The sequence below is a fragment of the Enhydra lutris genome, unplaced genomic scaffold, assembly GCF_002288905.1.
Source record: "Enhydra lutris kenyoni isolate GAN:26980312 unplaced genomic scaffold, ASM228890v2 scaffoldscaffold37, whole genome shotgun sequence".
NCBI classification, from domain to species: Eukaryota; Metazoa; Chordata; class Mammalia; order Carnivora; family Mustelidae; genus Enhydra; species Enhydra lutris.
In genome coordinates this window covers 11,447,376-11,475,016 of record NW_019154121.1, presented here as the reverse complement: position 1 = coordinate 11,475,016, position 27,641 = coordinate 11,447,376, and the positions used below count along the sequence as shown (strand labels likewise).

Genomic DNA, 27,641 nt, shown 5'->3' with positions numbered 1-27,641 from the left:
CTGTGCCACTCTACATTCTACTCCCACACACCAAAAAAAAATTTTCAGTTTTCAATTACATCGGTGTCCAGGCTCCCTGTGGATCGCTAGTTTGAATGCAAATCCTCCAGGGTAATCTACTCCTCAGTTTAAATACCATCCCTGCTGTGAAAAGCTTTCCTTGACTCCCAGTAATTAGTTGCTCCTGTTGCAGCCCCATAGGATTTATACACATGTTTCCAAGAGCATCATGAACCTTGCTTTGGTATTTTATGTATCTTTTTATCACAAAATTGAGTAAAGATCCATGAGGATAAGAATCATTCTGACCTGTCCATTGATTTTGACATGAAGTGGGTATAAGAATATTTAATGAATAAATGGGCAATTTAATGAAGGGGGCAAGGGAAGCTGTATTATCACCATTTCCTTAGGAAGAACACTAAGAATCTGGAGGTCACTCAGTCATATTTATTGAAATCTAGATGAAAAGCCTGCCCCATTTACAAAAAACGTTGTCTGGGAGGACTGGCCCTTATGGATATTCTCATGGACTGCTCTGAGCAGATGTGGTCTGTGAGTGCAGCCGGACTCACTTGAGTGTAACTTCTGCCTAACACAATGATTCTCGGTCCTGGATGCACATTAGAGTCCCACAGGGAGCATGGCAGCTTGCTTTTACTCCTCTTTCAAAACAACTCATGGCAGGGTGTCTTGCCACCTAATGACACCCTTAAGTGTTTATGGAAAAGGAAAAATACAACTCTGAAACTGCTTTTCATAGACTTCTAGGTTTTTGGTTCTTTTTGGTTCATTATCACTGACATTTTAGTTCTTATTCTAAAATTCCTTCAAGTTTCATCATTAGCTTAAGTTATTTTAATCTGGTTTTCACTCCTTTACCCATTCCTCAAACACTTGTCTGCCCTTTCCATAACTAAGCTAAGAATTCGTAGAGCATATATTTAAAATTATAGTCAATTGAGGTGGGCCCTGGTTGAATTTTTTAGCTGTGGAACAGGCTTATCATTTGCAGTTACTTATCCCTGACAATCTATGCTCTTAAAGTGTCAATTTCTTTTAAATAAGTTACTTTTCAGTAAAAATTTCCAAATATTCCATAAATGAGTTCTATCATTAGGCAGGTGTGTGAAGAAAAGGAACTTCAGGGAACTGTTCATTTCAAACCCAGAGAGAGGCTCCAAGTTTTTGCAGGGGGTCTCAGGATAAATAAGTTATGTATCTATTGCCTGGTTACTCCCTTTGGGTCTGCATATTCAGCTGTTGATTTATTTAATTATACAGTCATTAAATATGGTTATGTTAATTCCTTGCTTAAAACCCTCCAAAGTCTTCTCATAGATTTCCAAATAATTTTCAGACTGAGGCAATACTGATGGCTAGGGACCTAATCAATACAGATATTAGTAAGATGTCAGAACTAGAGTTCAGAATGACAATTATCAAGGTGCTGGGCTCAAAAAAAGCATGGAAGATACTAGAGAATCCCTTCCTGGAGAAATAAAATCCATTTCTGGAGAAATAGAAGAACTAAAATCTAACTAAGTTGAAATTTAAAAGCTATAAATGAGGTACAATAAAAAATGGAGGGTCTTACTGCTAGGATAAATGAGGCAGAAAAGAGAATCAGTGATATAGAAGACCAAATGATGGAGAATAAAGAAGCTGAGAAAGAGAGAGTTAAACAACTACTGGACCATGAGGGGAGAATTCGAAAGATAAGTGATACCATAAGACGAAACAGTATTAGAATAATTGGAATCCAAGAAGAAGAAGAAAGAGAGAGGGGGACAGAAGGTATACTGGTGCAAAGTATAGCAGAGAACTTCCCTAATTTGGGGAAGGAAACAAGCATCAAAATCCAGGAGGCACAGAGAACTCCCCTCAAAATCAATAAAAATAGGTCACACCCTGTCATCTAGTAGTAAAACTTACAAGTCTCAGTAACAAAAAGACAATCCTAAGTACCTTGGGACACGAGGTCTGTAACATACCATGGTAGAAACATTAGACTGGCAGCAGACCTATCTTCAGAGACCTGGCAGAACAGAAAGGACTGGAATGATATGTTCAGAGCACTAAACAAGAAAAATATGCAGCCAAGAATACTATATCCAGCTAGGCTGCCATTGAAAATAGAAGGAGAGATAAAAAGCTTCCAGGACAAAAACTAAAAGTATTTGCAAACACTAAACCAGCCCTACAGGAAATATTGAAAGGGGTCCTCTAAGCAAAGAGAGAGCCTAAAAGTAACAGAAAGGAACAGAGACAATATACAGTAACAGTCACCTTATAGACAATACAATGGTACTAAATTCATATCTTTCCATAGTTACCCTGAATGTAAATGGGCTAAATTCCCCACCAAAAGACACAGGGTATCAGAATGGATAAATTGATATGTTGTCTGTAAGAAACTTGTTTTAGACCCCAAAACACCTCCAGATTTAAAGTGAGGTGGTGGAAAACAATTTACCATGCTAATGGATGCCAAATAATTTTCAAACTTCTTACCTTTCTTAATATGGAAAAAGACCCTATATAGTTTTGGTTTAGTTGTATGTATCCACATACGTCCTTCCTTCCAGCCCTTTGAACTGCTTGCTGGCCCTAAAACCATACCTCCATTTCTTCATGCTTGTGCTTTATTCTTTCCTATACTGCCTTTTCCCATTTATTACTTTGCCCAGACTTGTGCTATTCATTTTTCAAGAGTTGGTATGAGTGTCACCTAAAATAGGGTGTCTTACTCAACACCACCGTGATGGTTAATTTTATGTGTCAACTTAGCTAGGCCATGGTACCCAGGCATTTGGTCAAACATTATTCTAGATGTTTCTGTGAAGGTGTTTTTAAAGATGCTATTAATATTTCAATTGATAGACTTTGACTAAAGCAGTTTACCCTCCATAATGTGGGTAGATCTCATTTAATCAGCTGAAGCTCTTCATAGGAAAAAAATGAACCTCCCCAAGTGAGAATGAATCATGCTAACAGACTGCCTTTGGATTTTAACTGTGTGTCTTGCCTTGGTCTGCAGTCTGCCTGCCTATTCAGCAGATTTTGGATTTGCCAAGTTCTACAATCATATGAGACTCTCTCTGGATTTCTCTGTTACTTTCTCTTCCTCTCTCTTTATTTTTCTCTGTGTGTCTCTCTGCAAGCACAGAAACATGCATATACCCCACTCGTCCTGTTTTTCAGGGGAACTCTAATACATCATCCATGCCCTTCTGAATCAGATGCTATCTCTTCATTCTTTGTTCTCCTAAGATGTTAATGGCCCTTCTTCTCCCATGGAACTCATACCATACCAAGCTGAGTGACTAATTACACGGCAGCTCTCCTGAGGATGAGATAGTTCTCCATTTGACTTTATATTCCCAGCACCTAACCCAATGGTTATTACATGCTAGGCACTGTGCTAACTGTCGTGGATCAGTGAATAGCACTATCTACAGAGATATCCAACTCAAAGCCATCAGCATCTCTTGGATTCTTCTTTTTCTCAGTTCTGTTATCTAACCACTAAATGATACCTTAATGTATTTAATTCACATTCTCTTTGAGAATTTAGTAAAAATTTGTGTGCTCTCCCAAGAAAACTCTACAACTCCCACTAAATTTCACATATCTTCAAAGTACATGAACCCAGCCCACTTGTTGTGTATGCAGTAAGAGGGACATTTAGTGAACCATGATCAATAAAACATCATTGCTCTCAGTGAGCTCCCGCATACACTATTAGAGTGACACATAATCAAATGATTACAACATGACAAATGCAATAATCAAAGGAGAGGAACAGTAACTTTGATTGATATTTTCATAGACTTGGCATTTGATCTAAGCCTTGAAGGAACAGAAGGTGTGGTAGAAAATAAATTTTAAAGAAATCCTATGAAAGGAAAATTCAAAAACAAGCTAATTATAGTTTTAATATAACAACAATACTTATCATATTCTGTACATTATTCTAGGTTGTTTTACATATATTAACACATTTAATACTTATAAGAATTGCTTTAGGTAAGTACTATGATGTGTTACTTTTGCAGGGCTACCATAACATAGTACTGCAGACTGGGTGAATTTGTTCCCCCTACTAGACCAGAATTTTGGCTGGCTGGCTGTCGGTATCCCAGGCAGTGGGTCTCAAAGCAATGTGATGATCACTGCATCTGTATTGGCCTTCCAGAAAGATGAAACCTGAGAAAACTAATCCTCGATTCTCTTATCTTTTCATCGTCTCACTATTCTCATAGATTCACTTATTAACAGGCTTATGGCTTCTCCATTTATATTTCTGGAATAAATCTTGCTCTAAAATCCAGACCCAAATATCTAGCTCCCCACCTGACATTCCCATTGGGATAGTTCTACAGTATTTTCAAGCGCACAACACATCAAAAGTCAGAACATTAATATCCTTTCCTCATGTCACCCTTCCTCTCCAGTTGTCTACATTTTGGGGGAATAAAAATATTTTGTCCTACAGTATAAGCCAGAAAACCTGGAGTTTTCTATGCCACCTCATCCTTCAGTTGTGCTGATCCAACAGTCACACACCATCTTTTTGCCTAGACCTTGCTTCCTTAGTGATTTCTTCATTCCTTGCTCCCTGTAAGGTATAGTAAAGGATCCCTCACTATCCTTCAGCCCCTCTCCACAGTGCAATCTGTGCAATCCTTTAAAAATGATCATCATATCAGTTCTTTAAAAATTATCACCTACCACCCCAGAGACAGTGACTCCATATTGCTCTTTGGAAAAATACAAATATTTCTCACATGCCTTATGCTGCACTTCATGCTTGGGGTCCCACTTACCTCTCTAGCCTGATCTTAAACTATTTTGTCCCTGCTCTCCATTGACCCATCATCATTTAGTTCCTTGGACTTGCTATGTACTTCTCATCAAATGCCCTTTGCAAATTCTGAGTCTTCAGAAATGTTCTTTCACCATTTATCTAAATGTGCCTTCTTTAGCTCTGGGTTTAACACACTATCAGAGACTTTCCAAGAGGCTGTAGATGAAATGAAGTCTCCCCATCACATCTTCTTACCACGTTGCTTTCTTGCACAGTATTTGCCAGTTTGAAATTACTGGTTAGTATCTGTCTCCACCCCTAGACTTTAAGTACCCCAAGGACAGGAAACTTCACCAAAGGTAACTTGGGGAACATTCGCTTGCACAGAGACAGTTTGTTATAGATGCTCAGAATGTACATATTCATCTGTCTCTAAAATAGATGAATAAATGAAAACTTGTTCTGTTATACAGGGGTATGTTACTTTTTTGTCGTGGTGGTGGTAGAGGTAAAGAAAATCAGTTCCTAAATATCCACCTATATCAAGGCTTTCTTGTTAGTTGTTCTTTAAAAAAATAATAATAATAAACTCTTATTGAAGAATAGTTTTCTAGTTACAAAAATGTTGCCAAGAGAGAACCAAGTTCCCATATATCCCAGCTCTAATTTCCCCTATTATTAATGTCTTAACATTAGTATGGAACATTTGTCACAGTTACTGAAATAATACTGATCTATTATTAACCAAAGCTCAGACTTTATTAAGATTACTTAGTAGTTATTGAACATCTTTTGCAGGATCCCAAGCAGGACACCACATTACATATAATCATCATGTCCCTTGGGCTCTTCTTGGCTGTGAAAGGTTTTCAGACTTCCTTTGTTTTGGATGTCCTTGACAGTTTTGAGGAATACTGCTCAGATTTTTGTAGAAGGACTCCCTATTGGGATTTGCCTGGTGTTGCTCTCATGTTTAGACTGGAGTTATGTGTTTTGGGTAGGAAGATGACAGAGGTAAGCACCATTCTCTTCACATCATATCAAGGCTGCGGGCTATCAACATAACATAAGATTATTGATGTTAACCTTCATCACCTGGCAGAGATGGGTTTGATCAGGTTTCTCAAACTGTTAAATGACCCCACTGCACCTCCCTAATACTCTTTGGAAGGAAGTCACTATGTGCAGAGTTATATACCACCTGCATTAAGTATTTGGAGTATCTACATAATTATTTAAAATTCTGCATGGCAGACTTATGTATTCCCCCCATTTATTTATTTATTGATTGATTGATTACTTTATATCAGCAAGGACTCCTCTATATTTTACATTTTAGGTGATAATCTATTACTACTTTATTTATTCTGTGGCTCAGGTTGTTCCAGGTTTGGACATAGGGAGTGGTTTCAGTGGGTACCTCCGGGTCCTTTTATTGGAGAATATTTCTTCTGCTCTGTTCACTTTTTCTTCTCCTTCTGTTATTCCAATTACATGTATGTTACCCTCTTTTGAAATTATCCCACAGTTCTTGATTTATTTTTCCCCATTCTTTCTTTCCTTGCATTCTGGTTTGGGAAGTTTCTATCTTCAAGCTTACTCATTCTCTTCTAAGCTGTGTCAACTGATAAGCCCATCAAAGCCAAAGGCATTCTTCATTTCTGCTACAGTGTTTTTGATTTCCAGCATTTTCTCTGAGTCTTTCTTAGAGCCTTTCTACCAATCTGCTTCACTGCCCATCTGCTCTTGCATGTCATTTACTTTTTCTGTGAGAGCCCTTAACATATTATTCACAACTATTTAAATTCCCTGTCTGATAATTCCAATATCTATCACATATCTGAGTTAGTGTTTACTTTGCTTTGATTGCTTTGTCTCTTCAGACTGTCTTTTTCTTGCCTTTTGGCATGCCATGTGATTTGTTCTTTAAAATCAGATATATTTTATTGAGTAGTAGGAACTGAGGTAGCTAGGCCTTTAATGTAAGGATTTATGTTAATTGGCAAGAAGTTGGGCTGTGTTTAGTGATTTTTGTAGCTGTAGGTGCTGGAGGCTTCAAATTTTCCTAGGTCAGTCTTAGTCTTCACTCTTGGCTTTGGGCTTTCTTGTATACTAGTCTTCGGACTGTCTGCCTTGTAGCTCTTTTTTTTTTTTTAAGATTTTATTTATTTGACAGAGAGAGAGAGAGAGATGGAGATAGAGCTAGCATGGGCAGAGGGAGGGGCAGAGAGAGAAGAAGAAACATTCTCTCTGCTGAGCTAAGGAGCTCCATGTGGGGCTTGATCCCAGGACCCCGGGATCATGATCTGAGCCAAAGGTAGGTGTTTAACGACTGAGCCACCCAGGCACCCTATCTTGTAGCTCTTTCACTTGCAATTCCTATCATTATACTGGAGTTCTTTTGATATCAAGGTGGGGTGTGTGTGTATGTGTCCTAAAATATTAAATTTCAGTCTTTTACTTGGCCAATGTCTTGGGGCTGTGACCTTCATGACTGTTTCTTCAATTGTATAGCTTTTTTTTTTTTTAACCCTCTCCCTCCTACATGTTTGGTTACAGCAGTCCCAATTTGTTTCCTTGAAGTTCTGACCAAAGTGCCCTATGCTTTATTTTCTCTTAAGTGAGACAGAAAATCTGGAATCCCCTTCCCCTAGTTGGGATAAGACTCTGGAAATTTATTTCCTTTGAATAAAAGAGGTTTGTTATGGAGAAGTCTGGGGACTTACTTCATAATGGTCTCTCTCTCCCTCCCAGGAAAGGATTTTTCACCAGTCTTCATCATGAAAACCTGGTAGAGTTCCTGGAGTTAAAATCCCCAAATGCTTGGGAGTTCCCCTTATGCTATGGCTCCCAGGAGTTTCTCACTACCACTGTTAGGCCATACTCAATCTCCAACCATTCATCAAAATGTTCAGGTATCTCTACCGGTTTATGGATACAGCTGCTTCTGTTCCTGGTGAGCAAGTCTCAGCTGTGTTCCCCTGGATGTACTTATCTCTGCAGTTTTGAGGGGGGTAGGTGAGCCTTTGTCCTGTGACCTCATTCTCTCATGATCCAAGAAAAGTTGTTGATTTTCCATTTGTCTAGCCTTTTCTTGCTGTAAGGATGAGAGTGTCCAGAATTCTTATATATCAGACTTGAAACCAGATTTCTCGCATTACTTTTATATCTAAAACACATTCCTTCCTATTTGCATCTGCAATCATCTTTACATTTTCCTAATTCCAGAAAACTGTCTAGATACAGTTTATATAAATCTTTGGTAATAAGTTCTTGCCAAAATGCCAGTGTGATTATTTAAGTTAAGCATCAGTATTCCAATGTGAGTCATTTTAGACATGGTTTGATGAAATTAACTGAGGATGAGAACCACCGATAAAGAATTTAATCAAGATTAATACCTTCATTTTAAAAGGTTGATAAGGTGGGTGAGCACATTAATGGTTTTATCCATTAAATCTTTTGGTGCTAAGAATTGATGTCCTTGTCTTATCTAGGTAAAGAATTTTTGTTTCTTGGCAGAAAAAAAGATTATTTATAAGTTGAACTACAGTAGTAATTTTTCTCAATTGACAGAAGGCACAATTTTTGCCTCAAACCCTTATCTGGTAGCTTGTTTAGAAACAGTAGGCTGTTTCTAAATCAAAGTTTAGTAGAGGTGGGGTGGGAGATTAATTTTATCAGAGAGCCTCCTTCTCATTTAAAAAAATTAGATTTGCCAATTGAAAAGCTGGTAAACATTGTTTAAGCATGTTTAAATATTTTTTAAACATTAAATATTGCATAATACAAATAAAATAGCCTTTAAAACATTATCTACAATACAATTCTCTTTTTTGTTAAAATGTATGTAGTGTTTTTATGCATATTTTATAAACTAGATGGAACAGAAATATGAAATGATTACATGAATTCTTCTCTCATTTCTGTTCATTTACATTTTCTGGATTGCATGTAATAAACAAGTAATGCTTTTATCAAAAGAAAAAACCTGCAGAAGTTAAAACAAAAAAGCTAATTAATAAAATTTTAGGACCTGAATAGAACGTAGGGTTTGTTTGTTAGGCCAGTTACTAAGGCACACACAGAAAAACCAAACTTTTTGAATCTTCTTTCTCATTCCTGCTGGTCAGAATCATAACCCTTCTTAAAAAGACCCTGCTCAAAGGGGCACCTGGGTAGCTCAGTCAGTTAAGCATCCAACTCATGATCTCACGGTTGTGAGATCGAGATCGAGCTTTGCATTGGGCTTTGCACTGGGCATGGTGTCTCCTTAAGATTCTCTCTCTCCCTCTCCCTCTGCTCCTCACCCCTTCCATCACGGCTTCTTCTAAAAATTTTAAAAAATAAATGTTTACCTAATTAAAAAAGAAGAAGAAGAAAGAGAAGAACCATCTCAAATATACATGGCTTTGGCATTTCTGTAACTGTATGTCTCTTCTCTCTTGCCACTTGTAACATTCTTCCAGGATAACATTAGTAGTGAGGAGTGAGGTGAAGAGGAAGAAGGGAATGTGGATGATGACTGTTTCCACTTAGATTTGTCAAGTACTTATACACCTTACTTATATTATACTAATTAATCCAGAAATATTATTCCCACTTCATAGGTGAGGAAAAGGAAAATCAAACAGGTTAAGAAATTTTACAAATATCCTTTGTCAAAACCCATGGAACTCAGGGTTTTATGCAAGCTTGTGTTTCTCCAAAATTTGGCATATAATAAGAACTCAATAAACATATTTAATAATTGAGCTATTTAGAATTTATGGGCCACATTTTCAGGACTTATCAGTGGCCTTCTGATCCCACAATTAATTCACAATTAAAAGCCAATTTTCTGGGATAAAAGCCAATTTTCTGGGAAACAAACTGTGGGTTAGAAAAGGGAGTGGGGTAACCAGATGATGTTGCAATGAGCACTGGGTGTTATATGCAACTAATGAATTGTTGAACACTATGTCAAAAACTAATGATGTACTATATGCTGGCTCACTGAACATAAATCAAGTAAATAAATAAATAAATGAATAAATGTCAACTTTAAGCACGATGGGTTTTTGAAGTCCAGATTCTCTAAGCAAATAGAATTGTTCTCCATCACGGAAAACATGATCACCATGCTGCCATCCAGCATCATTGTTATCCACTTTATTGTACTTCATAATGCTTTTTCAAATTTGTTTGTTTGAAGCTTTATCACTTTCCTTTATAGGCACCATCACTTGGGCTATGCATGTACATTTTATCTCCTAGAATAAATTTTATAGCAGAGTAACAATATTTATTAGCACTTTCACAAATATTAGCACATTGGATAATCCCTTTGGAAATAGGACATATATTATCGCTTTCATTTAAGGATGAGGAGGCTAGATCTCCAAGAATTTCAGTGATTTGCTTAGAGTCATACACAGAGCTAGGCTCAAGGGGAGTTCTCTGACCTCAGATCTATGTTAAATGTTATATATATAAATACATATATATACACACACAGACATACACACATATATGTATGATATATCTATATCATATAACCTCTGTTATATGACCTGATAATACAAAATCTTTTTCTTTCTCACATTTTTAGTGACACAATATAAATTCTTCTATAGCTTGAGTATTCTTACTCAATCGTTTCTGTCCCTTAATTGTTTACCTTTTGTTCCAGTCAGAATTTTTTTTTTTAATTTTATTTTTTTTAAACATATAATATATTTTTATCCCCAGGGGTACAGGTCTGTGAATCGCCAGGTTTACACACTTCACAGCACTCATCATAGCACATACCCTCCCCAATGTCCATAATCCCACCCCTCCCAACCCCCCTCCCCCCATTAACCCTCAGTTTGTTTTGTGAGATTAAGAGTCACTTATGGTTTGTCTCCCTCCCAATCCCATCTTGTTTCATTTACTCTTCTCCTAGCCCCTTAACGCCCCATGTTGCATCTCCTCTCCCTCATATCAGGGAGATCATATGATAGTTGTCTTTCTCCGATTGACTTATTTCGCTAAGCATGATACCCTCTAGTTCCATCCACGTCGTCGCAAATAGCAAGATTTCATTTCTTTTGATGGCTGCATAGTATTCCATTGTGTATATATACCACCTCTTCTTTATCCATTCGTCTGTTGACGGACATCTAGGTTCTTTCCATAGTTTGGCTATTGTAGACATTGCTGCTATAAACATTCGGGTGCACGTGCCCCTTCGAATCACTACGTTTGTATCTTTAGGGTAAATACCCAGCAGTGCAAATGCTGGGTCATAGGGTAGTTCTATTTTCAACATTTTGAGGAACCTCCATGCTGTTTTCCAGAGTGGTTGCACCAGCTTGCATTCCCACCAACAGTGTAGGAGGGTTCCCCTTTCTCCGCATCCTCGCCAGCATCTGTCATTTCCTGACTTGTTAATTTTAGCCATTCTGACTGGTGTGAGGTGGTATCTCATTGTGGTTTTGATTTGTATTTCACTGATGCCGAGTGATGTGGAGCACTTTTTCATGTGTCTGTTCGCCATCTGGATGTCTTCTTTGCAGAAATGTCTGTTCATGTCCTCTGCCCATTTCTTGATTGGATTATTTGTTCTTTGGGTGTTGAGTTTGCTAAGTTCTTTATAGATTTTGGACACTAGCCCTTTATCTGATATGTCGTTTGCAAATATCTTCTCCCATTCTGTCAGTTGTCTTTTGGTTTTGTTAACTGTTTCCTTTGCTGTGCAAAAGCTTTTGATCTTGATAAAATCCAATAGTTCATTTTTGCCCTTGCTTCCCTTGCCTTTGGCGATGTTCCTAGGAAGATGTTGCTGCAGCTGAGGTCGAAGAGGTTGCTGCCTGTGTTCTCCTCAAGGATTTTGATGGATTCCTTTCTCACATTGAGATCCTTCACCCATTTTGAGTCTATTTTCGTGTGTGGTGTAAGGAAATGATCCAATTTCATTTTTCTGCATGTGGCTGTCCAATTTTCCCAACACAATTTGTTGAAGAGGCTGTCTTTTTTCCATTGGATATTCTTTCCTGCTTTGTCGAAGATTAGTTGACCGTAGAGTTGAGGGTCTATTTCTGGGCTCTCTATTCTGTTCCATTGATCTATGAGTCTGTTTTTGTGCCAGTACCATGCTGTCTTGATGATGACAGCTTTGTAATAGAGCTTGAAGTCTGGAATTGTGATGCCACCAACTTTGGCTTTCTTTTTCAATATCACTTTGGCTATTCGAGGTCTTTTCTGGTTCCATATAAATTTTAGGATTATTTGTTCCATTTCTTTGAAAAAAATGGATGGTACTTTGATAGGAATTGCATTAAATGTGTAGATTGCTTTAGGTAGCATAGACATTTTCACAATATTTATTCTTCCAATCCAGGAGCATGGAACATTTTTCCATTTCTTTGTGTCTTCCTCAATTTCTTTCATGAGTACTTTATAGTTTCCTGTGTATAGATTCTTAGTCTCTTTGGTTAGATTTATTCCTAGGTATCTTATAGTTTTGGGTGCAATTGTAAATGGGATTGACTCCTTAATTTCTCTTTCTTCTGTCTTGTTGTTGGTGTAGAGAAATGCAACTGATTTCTGTGCATTGATTTTATATCCTGACACTTGACTGAATTCCTGTACAAGTTCTAGCAGTTTTGGAGTGGAGTCTTTTGGGTTTTCCACATATAGTATCATATCATCTGCGAAGAGTGATAGTTTCACTTCTTCTTTGCCAATTTGGATGCCTTTAATTTCCTTTTGTTGTCTGATTGCTGAGGCTAGGACTTCTAGTACTATGTTGAATAGCAGTGGTGATAACGGACATCCCTGCCGTGTTCCTGACCTTAGCGGCAAAGCTTTCAGTTTTTCTCCATTGAGAATGATATTTGCGGTGGGTTTTTCATAGATGGCTTTGATAATATTGAGGTATGTGCCCTCTATCCCTACACTTTGAAGAGTTTTGATCAGGAAGGGATGCTGTACTTTGTCAAATGCTTTTTCAGCATCTATTGAGAGTATCATATGGTTCTTGTTCTTTCTTTTATTAATGTGTTGTATCACATTGATTGATTTGCGGATGTTGAACCAACCTTGCAGCCCTGGAATAAATCCCACTTGGTCATGGTGAATAATCCTTTTAATGTACTGTTGAATCCTATTGGCTAGTACTTTGGCAAGAATTTTTGCATCTGTGTTCATCAAGGATATTGGTCTGTAGTTCTCTTTTTTGATGGGATCCTTGTCTGGTTTTGGGATCAAGGTGATGCTGGCCTCATAAAATGAGTTTGGAAGTTTTCCTTCCATTTCTATTTTTTGGAACAGTTTCAGGAGAATAGGAATTAGTTCTTCTTTAAATGTTTGGTAGAATTCCCCCAGGAAGCCGTCTGGCCCTGGGCTTTTGTTTGTTTGGAGATTTTTGATGACTGTTTCAATCTCCTTACTGGTTATGGGTCTGTTCAGGCTTTCTATTTCTTCCTGGTTCAGTTGTGGTAGTTTATATGTCTCTAGGAATGCATCCATTTCTTCCAGATTGTCAAATTTGTTGGCGTAGAGTTGCTCATAGTATGTTCTCATAATTGTCTGTATTTCTTTGGTGTTAGTTGTGATCTCTCGTCTTTCATTCATGATTTTATTTATTTGGGTCCTTTCTCTTTTCTTTTTGATAAGTCTGGCCAGGGGTTTATCAATCTTATTAATTCTTTCAAAGAACCAGCTCCTAGTTTCGTTGATTTGTTCTATTGTTTTTTTGGTTTCTATTTCATTGATTTCTGCTCTGATCTTTATGATTTCTCTTCTCCTGCTGGGTTTAGGCTTTCTTTCTTGTTCTTTCTCCAGCTCTTTTAGGTGTAGGGTTAGGTTGTGTACCTGAGACCTTTCTTGTTTCTTGAGAAAGCCTTGTACCGCTATATATTTGCCTCTCAGGACTGCCTTTGTTGTGTCCCACAGATTCTGAACCGTTGTGTTTTCATTATCATTTGTTTCCATGAATTTTTTCAACTCTTCTTTAATTTCCTGGTTGACCCATTCATTCTTTAGAAGGATGCTGTTTAGTCTCCATGTATTTGGGGTCTTTCCAAATTTCCTCTTGTGATTGAGTTCTAGCTTCAGAGCATTGTGGTCTGAAAATATGCAGGGAATGATTCCAATCTTTTGATAACGGTTGAGACCTGATTTAGGACCGAGAATATGATCTATTCTGGAGAATGTTCCATGTGCACTAGAGAAGAATGTGTATTCTGTTGCTTTGGGATGAAATGTTCTGAATATATCTGTGATGTCCATCTGGTCCAGTGTGTCATTTAAGGCCTTGATTTCCTTGTTGATCTTTTGCTTGGATGATCTGTCCATTTCAGTGAGGGGAGTGTTAAAGTCCCCTACGATTATTGTATTATTGTCGATGTGTTTCTTTGATTTTGTTATTAATTGGTTTATATAGTTGGCTGCTCCCACGTTAGGGGCATAGATATTTAAAATTGTTAGATCTTCTTGTTGGACAGTTCCTTTGAGTATGATATAGTGTCCTTCCTCATCTCTTATTATAGTCTTTGGCTTAAAATCTAATTGATCTGATATAAGGATTGCCACTCCTGCTTTCTTCTGATGTCCATTAGCATGGTAAATTCTTTTCCACCCCCTCACTTTAAATCTGGAGGTGTCTTCAGGTTTAGGATGAGTTTCTTGTAGGCAACATATAGATGGGTTTTGTTTTTTCATCCATTCTGATACCCTGTGTCTTTTGATTGGGGCATTTAGCCCATTAACATTCAGGGTAAGTATTGAGAGATATGAATTTAGTGCCATTGTATTGCCTGTAAGGTGACTGTTATTGTATATTGTCTCCGTTTCTTTCTGATCTACTACTTTTAGGGTCTCTCTTTGCTTAGAGGACCCCTTTCAATATTTCCTGTAGAGCTGGTTTGGTATTTGCAAATTCTTTCAGTTTTTGTTTGTCCTGGAAGCTTTTAATCTCTCCTTCTATTTTCAATGATAGCCTAGCTGGATATAGTATTCTTGGCTGCATGTTTTTCTCGTTTAGTACTCTGAATATATCATGCCAGCTCTTTCTGGCCTGCCAGGTCTCTGTGGATAAGTCTGCTGCCAATCTAATATTTTTACCATTGTATGTTACAGACTTCTTTTCCTGGGCTGCTTTCAGGATCTTCTCTTTGTCACTAAGACTTGTAAATTTTACTATTAGGTGACGGGGTGTGGACCTATTCTTATTGATCTTGAGGGGGGTTCTCTGAACCTCCTGGATTTTGATGCTTGTTCCCTTTGCCATATTGGGGAAATTCTCTCCAATAATTCTCTCCAATATACCTTCTGCTCCCCTCTCTGTTTCCTCTTCTTCTGGAATCCCAATTATTCTAATGTTGTTTCGTCTTATGGTGTCACTTATCTCTCGAATTCTCCCCTCGTGGTCCAGTAGCTGTTTGTCCCTCTTTTGCTCAGCTTCTTTATTCTCTGTCATTTGGTCTTCTATATCGCTAATTCTTTCTTCTGCCTCATTTATCCTAGCAGTGAGAGCCTCCATTTTTGATTGCACCTCATTAATCAACTTGGTTAGATTTTAGTTCTTTTATTTCTCCAGAAAGGGCTTTTATATCTCCCGAGAGGGTTTCTCTAATATCTTCCATGCCTTTTTCGAGCCCGGCTAGAACCTTGAGAATCGTCATTCTGAACTCTAGATCTGACATATTACCAATGTCTGTATTGATTAGGTCCCTAGCCTTTGGTACTGCCTCTTGTTCTTTTTTTTTGTGGTGAATTTTTCCGCCTTGTCATTTTGTCCAGATAAGAGTAGATGAAGGAGCAAGTAAAATACTAAAAGGGTGGCAACAACCCCAGGAAAATATGCTTTAGCCAAATCAGAAGAGATCCCAAATCGTGAGGGGGGAGAAGGGGGATAAAAAGAGGTTCAGAAAGAAGAAAAAAAAGGAAAAAAAAATGAAAGAAACAATTAATAAAAGAAAACCAATAAAGAAAAAATATAAAAAGGAAAAAATATATATATATATTAGATAAACTAGTTAAAAAACGTTAAAAAAGGAAAGGGTAAAAGTTAAAAAAATTTAGCAGAAGAAGAAAAATAAATTGAAAAAGAAAAAAAATTAAATTAACTGCAAGGCTAAAGAATCATGGGGAGAAAGCCATGAGTTCTGTGCTTTGCTTTCTCCTCCTTTGGAATTCCGCTGGTCTCCTTGGTATTGAAACTGCTCTCCTTGGTAGGTGAACTTGGTCCTGGCTGGGCTTCTTGTTGATCTTCTGGGGGAGGGGCCTGTTGTAGTGATTCTCAAGTGTCTTAGCCCCGGGCGGAGTTGCACCGCCCTTACCAGGGGCCTGGCTGAGTAATCCGCTGGGGTTTGCTTTCGGGAGCTTTTGTTCCCTGAGCTCTTTCCGTAGAGTTCCGGAGGGCGGGAATGAAGATGGCGGCCTCCCGGTCTCCGGCCCGGAGGAGCCGAGAGCCCGGGGCCCCATTCCTCAGTGCACCCTCAGAGAACAGCGCCCATTTACTCCCGTCACCCTGCCTCCGGCCGCGCTCTGAGCTGACCGAGCCTGCGACCGGTTCAAGGTAACCCCGAGCTGAGAGCTTACTCCTCGGCTCTGTCTCTATAGCCGGCTTCCCTGTTCTAATACCTGTAAGCTCTGCGACACTCAGACACCCCCGATCCTTCTGTGACCCTGTGGGACCTGAGGCCACGCTGACCCTGCGTGGGCTTCACCCCGGTTAAGCCTCTGGCGCGATGTCCCTCAGCGGAACAGACTTTTAAAGTCCTGATTTTGTGCTCTGTTGCTCCGCCGCTTGCCGGGAGCCGGCCCCTCCCCCTGCGGTCTATCTTCCCGTCACTTTGGATTCACTTCTCCGCCAGTCCTACCTTTCAGAAAGTGGTTGATTTTCTGTTTCTACAGTTGCTGTTCTTCTTCTCTTCGATCTCCCGTTGGATTTGTAGGTGTTTGCAATCTTTAGATAAGCTATCTAGCTGATCTCCCGCTACCTGAAGTAGTCTCAGCCTGCTACTTCTCCGCCATCTTGACTCTCCAGTCAGAATTTTTAATTGCATACAACAGATACTAACTCTGGCTAATTAACAGAAAAAGTCTTTACTAAAAGGATACTGAATAGGTCAGGAAATCATGGCGAATGAGGTTCAGAAACAGGTGGGGAAAAGGGAGGAGGAGGGTAACAACCATGAAATCTGCTAAAACCAAGCTATAAAACACTGGATAGTTCCTTGCTTGTTCTTCCAGTCTTGCAATCTCCCATAAGTTATTGCAACTGTTTTTGCCCACGACCAGAATAGTTTTCCATCATTCTTGTTTCTGTGTGTCACTATATCTGTTTCAAAGGCTTCATGGGTATATCTGACTGACTGAGAATTGATCGTATGGCCATATTCTAGTTTCAGGGGAAGTTGGGAAATGAGTCCAAGTATATTTAGTCTCCGTTGTTGGAGGAGAGCTCTTTCTCTCCCCAAGTTTCATTAAGCATACTCTTCACAAAACACGGCAAGTTGGTTGAAATAATTGAAAATTACCTACTGTGACCCAAAAAAATGACCAAATTCCAGAACTGATTCTAACTTAGTTTTATGTGTTCTTTCTTTGGGCTCACTTTCTTTGAGACAAGAAACATATTTAATTTACATTTTCAACCCAGCTGTCACTCAACCAATAATTATCCTTGCTTTGAAGCTTTCTGAAAGGTCTAAACTTGTCACGTAGATTCACTTACCTAAGAAATTCCCTTTCCAAAGTTATCCTCTCACATTTCTTTCAAATGAGTGAGCTTCATCAGGGTCTGACAGTATGAGCTAGTGCTTTACAAAATATTTTCAAAGCATGAAAAATATATCCGGGATTTTTCCGTGTCTTGGGATTTTAAGATATGCCTTATTATTTTACTCCAAGAATTCTAAATATTTTATAAATAACATGTTTCTGAGTCTGAATAATCCTTTCCTCTACAGTATTTTTGAACAGTGGCTCCGAAGGCACCATCCTCTTCAAGAAGTTTATCCAGAAGCCAATGCACCCATTGGGCACAACCGGGAATCCTACATGGTTCCTTTTATACCTCTGTACAGGAATGGTGATTTTTTTATTTCATCCAGAGATCTGGGCTATGATTATAGCAACCTACAAGAATCAGGTAAAGTTTAATTTCTTTCATATGAATTAGTGAATCTAGTGTGACCAGCTTCTTTTGAGAAAGTACCTAGCCTTACATGTTTATAATGTTATCCCCAAAGCCTTTAAATTGGGAAAGCACATTACAACACTTAATTTTTCACTAATTTATTATTACATGAACTAAGTTGCAAGGATCTTTAAATTCACATCCGATCTGCTTAATATAGGGCATTTTGTATATGGCAACCATGAAAAGAACGCTAGAATTAAAATCAGGAAAAAAAAAAAAAGGCGAGTTTAAGGCATGACTATCAGCTGACCATTAAGTGACCTTGGAAATTTTGCTTCAACCCCGTGAATCTCAGTTTTTTAACTGAAAATATTGGGATCAGAATAGCACAAAGAGATACTGTGACAGTTTTTTAAAGACCTTATTTATTTATTTGAGAGCAAGAGAGAACATGAGCTGGGGGAGAGCCAGATGGAGAGGGAGAGGCAGGCTCCCCGCTGAGCTGGGATCCTGATGCAGGGCTTGATCCCAGAAACCTGGGATCACACCTGAGCTGAAGGCAAATGCTTAACCGACTGACCCACCTAGGTGCACCAAGATATTGTTATAATTAAATGAATATGATATAGTAAAGAGTCCAATATGGTGTGGTACAAGATAGACATCCAGCAGGTTTAGAGTTATCTTTGGGAACTTTCTCCTAGGGTTACCAAGAAACTATCATGATAATTGTTATGACTATAATTAAAGTAATAACATAAAACTCTAAGATTATAATTATATGCAGGCTTTAAATAATCTCCCTGAGTAGAAATATGTCAATATCTTAATAAATGAGGAACAGTTAACAATGCCTTCCCCCACCAAGAGCTTGCTACATGCAGCTCTTATACATGTGTTATTAATAAATCATATATTAGATAAGTATTATTATCTCCAGAAATAGGTGAGGACACTAATACTATGAGAATTTTAGTGATTTTCCCAATAGCAGACACCAGTATATAGAGGAGCCAGATATCAGTACCACAAGGCCCTCTCTTCAATTCACTACATTATGCTTCTACTCTAACACAAGAGGGTCAACAACCAAAAACAGTAAAACAACATATGGCTTGTAGGTAAGAGGTATTCAATAAACATTGACATTTCATTAAATTCATTGATAATTCATAAAAATGATAAGTCATAAAAACGAGAAGTAAATTAAACAAATTGTTGACATTTACCAACTTCCAACCCTCATGCTAGATTTTAAAGACATAAACGACTGACATAGTTCCAAACCTCAAGCAGCTCCAAGTTCAGTGTGGAAGCCAGACAATTGTGCAAGAAAGTACAAAACATCAGGCTGTGTTTAGTGCAGCAAAAGAGTCATAAACAAAAATCCAAAAGGAGCACTGGGGAGAAAGCAATAACTTCTGAATAATTCAGCCTAGAAAGACAACACCTTGAAGGATGAGCAGGCAAGTAGCAGATAGACAAGAGCAGAGAATATTATAAACGAAGAGAATACCAAGAAAAATACAGGTGGAAAGTGTACAGTGTAATTATGCAATGCTAAGTTCTCCTATTTGAGTAGTAGAAGTAATGGAAAATTTCCCTGTGGAGAGAAATGGAATCCCGTTATAATAACTAACATATATTGAGTATTTTTTACATGAATGTAACTCCTCTAGGAGTGCCCTGTGCATTATTTCCTTTAATCTTCATAACTATTATATAAATGAGGCACTATTATTTCTTTTTTCCTTTTTTAGGTGAGAAAACAGAGGCTTAAAGAATGCAAATAAGGAGTCCTGGGCCATCAAGTTAGTATGTGGCACAGCAGAACCACAGTGTAGGGCCAACAAGAGAACCTGTATTTTGTCAAATTTTACCTGCCCTTTGGGGGACCCTTAGCTGAACAAATATGGGTTTCATTAACCTGTTTTGTTTTATCTGAAAATCATAGCCAGTGGAAGGAATACGAAAATGGCTAGCATTGGATATCAGTTTTTTGAAAACCTTGAGATCACTGAGAACAGGGGATTTTGCAAAGTGCAGTCATATTGTAAGGGGACTCAAAAAAGTGGCAGTCTCAAGTAACATGTTTCCCCTTCTGAAAGGGAGGGAAAGGATCAAATTGGGAATGGCTTTTCGGAGATTTACCACTTAGGATTTTATGATCTCCAAAACATGCCAAAGTCTTTCATGGGCACATGCTTTTAAACATATTGTTCCTTCTGGCTAAATTCTGACCCTGTTTATCCATTTGTCAAACTCTCAGATAGTAAATCATCTTATGCATATATATAGCCATGTTTAATCACTCCTTACTAGAGTTACATAGTAATTTTTTATATTTAAAATTTCCCCTGTCCATCATGAGTATAGTCCCACAAGATCAGACTTGACATTCTGCAAGTTTCTCTAGTTTAAGTATCAAATGACATCCAGTATCATTGGGTGAATCAGTTTGAGTACATGTGATATTGACCATGAAGTGTGGTATCTCTTAACCAATATAAGTAAAGCTTGTTATTAATATGTCACCCCTTTTAATACCCAGGTCATTTTTAAATATGTATTTTAACATATTTCAAGTCTTCTATCATGCTATGTATTTTCTAGGTGGTATTGTGATTAATTTATTCTTTCTATATACATGTATTTAGTAACTACCTAACCAATCATTGTCTTAGAATGGATACAGTGGTAAAAAACATAGTCTATCTTCACAGGGTTTGCACTGTAATGGTAGATAAAGATGTTAAACAGCTATGTACCTAATGACTTCTTTGTTTAGGGACATACCTACCTCTAGGGTTCAATGAAGTGATATTTCAGAGGACAGCAGTATGACTGGAAGAAGTGAGTAGTTGAAAAGGGGATCTTGATTATGGGTTTTGGCTACATTGTTAAAATAACAGAAGACATTGATAAATTCTAAATGGTTTGAGTTTGCAAAACCTTCTTGTTGCTGCAGCATATAGGAAATTCTGTAGCAGCTGTAAAGCATCTTCAGAGAAGGACATGATGATGCTGTTACAGGCATCCAGTAGAGAGGTGAAGACAGTGTGGGTGGCTGTCTTTGTGCTCAGGAGAGGGCAGAAGGCATGAAAGAATTTGAACTATTTTGAATTTATATAAAATGTACAGAACTTGGAAAATGATTCATATATGAGATGAGAAAAGGAGATATCGGGGATGCCTATAAGCTCTCTGGCCTATGAAGATGGTGGATGGTGACATGCTCACTGAGATAGGCACAGTAGGAGCAAGGCCAAACATGGAGGACTCTCCTGGTTGCACTAATCACACAGTGAAATGGGTGATAGGAAACATCAGGGCAAATATGTCTCTGGGGCAGGTGGATGGCCTTGAAACTCAGAAGATGTTCTGGCCTGCAGTTACTAACAGGCAATAAATTATAGACATCAGCATATGAATTGCTATCTCTGCTAATCTTCACAGTCTAATGTGAAGTGATTTTGATTTTGTTTTATAGGTAAATTGAAAACAGAAAGGTTAAGTGACTAATTCTGTCCCAGAGGTACTAAGTGGCGAATACTGAATAATCCCCCGCCCCGCCTTTACTCCACAGTAGAGAGGGCTCTCTTTAGTCCCCATGTGTCTTGTCCACTATGTTCTATCTCATGGTTCCTTCTCTGGTGTCCAAATGGGTAATTTTTACTGAAAAGGCAACAAAACCCATCCAAACGGAGGAGGGGGTGGAGGCTCAAAGAGTCCCATTAGGGCCTTATGGTATTTATTATTTCTAGTATGGTATCTATTATTTCTATTAAATATTTAAAAAATAAAATGGATTTGAAATGTTTTATCTATTGATGGTAATTTTCATAAAACTGTGAATCTACACCATTAATTTTAAGAAGGTTGACTTTAAAAACAACAACAATAATTGCCTATTTTCCTTTTACGAATTATTCTATTGCTTCTGATACACATTCAAGGAATTTAAAATTTATTCCTATTTCTTGCTAAACTTTAAGCCTACTAAAAAGAGTCCCTAAAAACTTTTTGATGTAATTTAGTTCTCAAGCAGTTTGTTACTCATCATTCAGGTACTCATGTTTGTAATTACTTAAGTGTTTTCCGTAAAAGGCAGCTGATGTCTGGCATTTGTCAAATATTTTCTCTTATAATTGAATTTAGTGATGCTTTTAAAAATTGAGCAGCAGGTGATTTTGTTGCACGCATAACTGATTCAAGGTGAGACCAAAAAGCTTTGGCGATGAAAGCTTGTGTCCTCAATGCTGTTGGTAAATGTGATCCTGCTTTCTATATGGTACTGCTCTGTTGAGAGCCTCCTAAACCCAATATATTCCCAAAGACCTTGATATTTGATGTTAAAAATGAGAGGAGGAGACATGATCATGGTAACTAGAGTGCCTCGTTCTGCAGATGGGATTTGATGATGGGCTTCTCTCATTCACAGATGTGTTCAATAGCTATGCTTGTCTACACAGAATCTTGTCTATGTATTAATAATTATTTTAATGTATCCATGCCAGGTGGTGGTCCGGTTTCCTTTGCCTGGAATGGCTTGCCATCAACATCACATGCTCAAGTTCTATTCATTCTTCTACTCAGTGAGAAAGTCTTCTGGGAAGCCTTCCTTGACTCCCCAGACAGATATAAGAGGTCTTACCACCACGATTCCATTGTATCTTTTTACATACTTTCATCATTGCAACATTACTCTTGAAATACTTAGCATGCTTGTCAGTCTTTTCTTACAGTTATTGTTTCCTTCAGGCCAGGACCTCTGCTTATGTGTCTTTTCACTTACAGTGCCAGGACCACCACTTGGCATATCATGTGTCTCATGGAACATTTACTGTATGAGTGAATCGACAAATGAATGAATAGAAGAATGAAAGATAAAACAAAAAAGACCTAATACTTGCTCTCAAGAATTTATGATCAAGTCTGAAAAGACATACGTATAAATAATTATTAACACATAGACAATTGTGTCAAGTGACACAAGGGAGCAAAGAAACAGAGAGTCTGAGAATACAAAAGAAAGTTGAACTAAATAAGTAATCAAAGCAGGTTTGAGAGAGAAATTTTTATCAGAAGCTTGTTCCATGGGAATATCATTGAAATTACTATAGAATAATGAGAATTAGTAACAGTTATAAATTGCTTTCTAAGTGCTAAGGTATTATACCAAGAGCTATATATACATTGTCTCATTTAAATATTATAGGCAAACCTTTTAAGTTATAGATTTGTAATTCATTAAGTTACGATAATGGTCCCAAACTAATTGATATATTTGTTGTGTGAGTCAATGAGCATGTGATTCGAACACATTAGAGCAGAAGACAAACAGAATAAACGATTATTCTGAAGAGAAAGGGTGACATGAAAAAATGGAACTTTGGGTAAAGATAGAAAAATTCTGATATTAAGAAAGAATTTAAAGTTGCACTGTTTGGATAGCTGATAGCTGAGAATGAAAGGCTGAATTTCGGTTTGGAGCCACTAAGAAATGTAAAGAGAGTTTCAAAGAAGACCCTTGGTGACAGTAAAAATTGAGACTACTTGGAGTGGACTGAAGTAGAGAAATTGTAAGGGAAGCTGGACAGCAGAACAGATGTAGAAATAGTATTTTGAAATTGTGATTTGGGTTTAAGCAGAGCCAGAAACAGAGGAAATCAGATTTCTTATGTAACCTCTCTGTCCTCTGCAAGACATTTTAAATGTATTTTATATATTGAAGTAACTACTAGCAGAATAAGACAGACATTTGTAGTCACTCTTTCAAACTAATTTTAAATATATTGAAAACAGTAACATTTTGATGTTTCTTTTTAGTTTTAGCTTTTTGACTTTTATTGTTTAGATTTAAATACCAAAGTTATAAGTCATTTGTATAATTTATTTGGTAATATTTATCCTTTGCAAGTTGTTATCCCTTACTGGTGAAGAGAAACTCTAAATTGCAATATTGTTCAAATTATGCTTAGTGGGCTCTTGGAATTATAGAGGTAACTTAGTGACAGCCGGCAAAAAGATGGTGTCAAGGACAGAAGAAAAAGTAATGGGAAAAATGAACTGGGTTTTAGCCCTTTAGCCCCACATAAGCCAGAGAAGCTCACTTTTATCTCCTTTGAATGAATATTGGGCTTTAGTACTATGATATTCATTTGTAACAAATTCTCCTGATTAAAAAAAGAATAATCCTTCATTAAAAAACATTTAGAACATTATCAAGTTTATGGCCAACGGCGTGACTTCCATTTAAAAATTTTTTTTTAAAAGACCTTAAGTTGGGGGCGCCTGGGTGGCTCAGTGGGTTAAAGCCTCTGCCTTCGGCTCGGGTCATGATCCCAGAGTTCTGGGATCGAGCCCCGCATTGGGCTCTCTGCTCAGAGGGAGCCTGCTTCCTCCCTTCTCTCTGCCTGCCTCTCTGCCTACTTGTGATCTGTCAAATAAATAAATAAAATCTTTAAAAAAAAAAAAAAAAACCTTAAGTTGTGTACAGCTTTAAAGATTTATTTTTTTATTTATTCATTTGACCCTGGGACCCTGGGATCATGCCCTGAGCTGAAGGCAGAGGCTTTAACCCACTAAGCCACCCAGGCGCCCCTCCATTTTAAATTTTATTTCATGTTGCTATCCCTGCTTTCCAAGATAGGTTATTAGATAAATATTCCCTTTCTCATTGGTTTGTGTATCTCATTTTTATTATATACGGAGTTCATATATCATTGTAATTCCAAAATTTTGTAAGTTAATTACTCTATTGTCTATTGTGGTGGGTATAAAATCAACTTTTTAAAATAATTAGGACTTTCAAAAATGCAAATGACAGAAACTCCACAGGAATGAGATTATATTAAAAAAGGGGATTTATTGGTTTAAAAAAATCCAAGGATGGAATGAACACTCAAACTCTGGGAAGGGCAGAAATGCAGCTGAGACTGAGGAACAGCAGGAACCAGGAAACTAAAAGCCCTAATTCATTCTCTCTCTCTCTCTCTCTCTCTGTATCTCTCTGTTTCTCTGTTCCTCTGTCATCCTGTCTCTCTCTCCTCTAGCTCTCATCTCTATTTCTTGGAGTGCGTTCATCCTGTCTTCCACAAGTTGAGATGTAAGCCTGTCATAAGCTCTCAAGCCACCTGACAACTCCAGCACAGTGAATTCTGAGTAAAGATTCTGATTGGCCCACCTTGTCAGTGGTCTACCATGTACTGAGCAATTATACCCAAGGAAAGAGTTCATAAAAAAATGTTATAGGGATACCTGGGTGGCTGTTAAGCATCTGCCTTCAGCTCAGCTCATGATCCCAGGGTCCTGGGATCCAATCCCACATCAGGCTCCTTGCTCAGCAAGGAGCATGCTTCTCTCTCTCCCTCCGCCCCATCTCCCTGCTCACAGTCTCTCTCTGTCAAATAAATAAACAAAATCTATAAAACAACAATAACAAAACAAACAAACAAAAAAAGGTTAAAATTTCTGCATCAGTAAGGATGGGAAGGTAGGGATAGGGAGCAGATGCAGGTTCAAAGATCAATGGCTAAAATATATTACTTGACTAACTGCTCAAGCAGCAGTCTTTGTATGTTGTTGAATATCAGCTCCACAATTTCAGGGACCAGAGCTGCTTCTTTCTTGTGATTCCACAAGACCTAGGGTTTAATCTGGACCACATGGTCCATGATGGCTCATGGACACACGATCTGCATTCCAGATAAGCAAAAAGAAAAAAGGAGAAAGGAGAAGACATAGCTTCTTATTTTTAAAGAAACTGCCAAAAAGTTACACATATTGCTTTTGTTCAAGACTTGAGTCACATAGACATAATTTGGTGCAAAAGAAGCCCAAGATGCACTCTCTGGTTTTCTTTGTATACAAAATGAATATGGAGTATCTTAGAGTATCTTATAAGTAGTGATGGTATTTTTAAATCAAGCAGAAGGATACAAGTTACTAACTCCCAAGAAAATATAATATAAAGAAATGTAATCATAGCACCATCTTTGTTTCCACTGTGAATATTTATATACTAAAACCAATGAAAATTCTTGATGTGGATTTGACCCCAAATCATGAATTGTTATACTGAAAAGACAGAGGAAAGAAAAAGGGAGTTGTAAGAGAACAAAATTATTATTTCTGTATGAAGAACTCCAGATAGAAACCTGATGAATTAAAAGATGGTAATATTTGCCTGTTATTTAGAAATGTGCAAGCAAATATCAGAATAAAGATCTAAAAGTTATGGTAGTTGACTTGGTTGTAGACACTGCATAATTTATAGGTTAGATATTATCAGTCAATTTTAAAACGTTCCAACGAGGTGGGGTCATGTTCCTGTTCTCCTGATGAAGAAACTAAGGCATAGGAGTATTAAGTGTGAATTTTCTGAGCTCTTACAGCTCATAAGTGGCAGAGCTGTCATTCGGCCCCAAGCATCTGACTGCATAGTATCTGCAAGGATAATGATGATGGTGTTAATGATAATGATGTTGATGATGATGATGGTGCAGCTAATGATGACAACAGTCAAAACATGGGACATCTTTCTGTTTCAGAACGGGACATTTTTCAGGATTACATAAGGCCCTACTTAGAACAAGCAAGTCGAATCTGGCCATGGCTCACTGGGGCTGCTGTGGTGGGCTCCGCCCTCACTGTTGTGCTGGGAGGGATCACTCGTCTATTGTGTCGTCGTCGCAAGAGAAAGCAGTTCCGTGAAGAAAAGCAGCCACTCCTCATGGAAAAGGAGGATTACCACAGTTTGTTGTATCAGACCAATTTATGAAAGGCTTAGGTAATAGAGTAAGGCCAACAAGGCCCTCACTTTAAATCAAATGATGTTCAAGTTCCCAGGAGTTGTCCCCAGAGCAATCCCTGGCATTTGTTTATGAAGACTGTTATCAGGATTGATACAAACTGTACCCACTCCTCCTCCAATTCAGGTAGAATACACCTCTGCTTGCCTCACTGTCGTTTAATCATCCCTTTAATAGTTTTCCTCAAACCCATATTTCTAAGAAAAGGACGCCATTTAGTAATGAGTAACTGCTACCAGTATCTGAATAAAAGTGCTCTTATATCGGGACGCCTGGGTGGCTCAGTTGGTTGGACGACTGCCTTCGGCTCAGGTCATGATCCCGGGCTGCCGGGATCAAGTCCCACATTGGGCTCCCAGCTCCATGGGGAGTCTGCTTCTCCCTCTGACCTTCTCCTCGCTCATGCTCTCACTGTCTCTCTCTCAAATAAATAAATAAAATCTTTAAAAAAAAAAAAGTGCTCTTATAAAAATGTGGGAATAATTTTGAACTTTCCTCCTGATTGTTTAATGAAATGTTTCCTTTTATTGTCCTCCTTCCTTTGATTTTAATAAAATAGTAACAAATCCACATTGACTCCTTTGAACTTGAGAAGTACATTTCTATTTTCCTCAGAAAGCATGTTTCCTTTGTATTTTATATTCTTGTTCCAATGTGTTAGGGACTTCAAATAGTCAACAACTTTCAGCTCCTTCCTGCCATAGTTCTGACTATGTGTCTGAAGGTCACTGAAAATAAAGGTCACGCCTGTATGATAAATCTGGCTAAGTATCTATCTCAAGATATACTCATTAAATATGTTGATAACAGTGATAATCCTATTGAAAGCTTTTTTAAGTTTCTAAGAAGAATTTTACTAGAGGACATTAAAATGCTACAAAATATGTGAAGTTTGAGAACTATT

At 37.9% G+C, this 27,641-nt stretch overlaps 1 protein-coding gene across 1 annotated transcript in view; it reads left to right on the top strand.

The window, feature by feature from the left end:
• Window positions 1–27,024, top strand: part of LOC111154441 (tyrosinase) — a 128,948-nt gene extending 101,924 nt beyond the window's left edge. The window contains exons 8-9 of the mRNA XM_022514041.1: window positions 17,752–17,933; window positions 26,477–27,024. Of these exons, the coding sequence (XP_022369749.1) occupies window positions 17,752–17,933; window positions 26,477–26,706 (412 nt within the window). The 3' untranslated portion in view covers window positions 26,707–27,024. The remainder of the gene's footprint in view (window positions 1–17,751; window positions 17,934–26,476) is intronic.
• The last annotated feature ends 617 nt before the right edge of the window (window positions 27,025–27,641 follow it).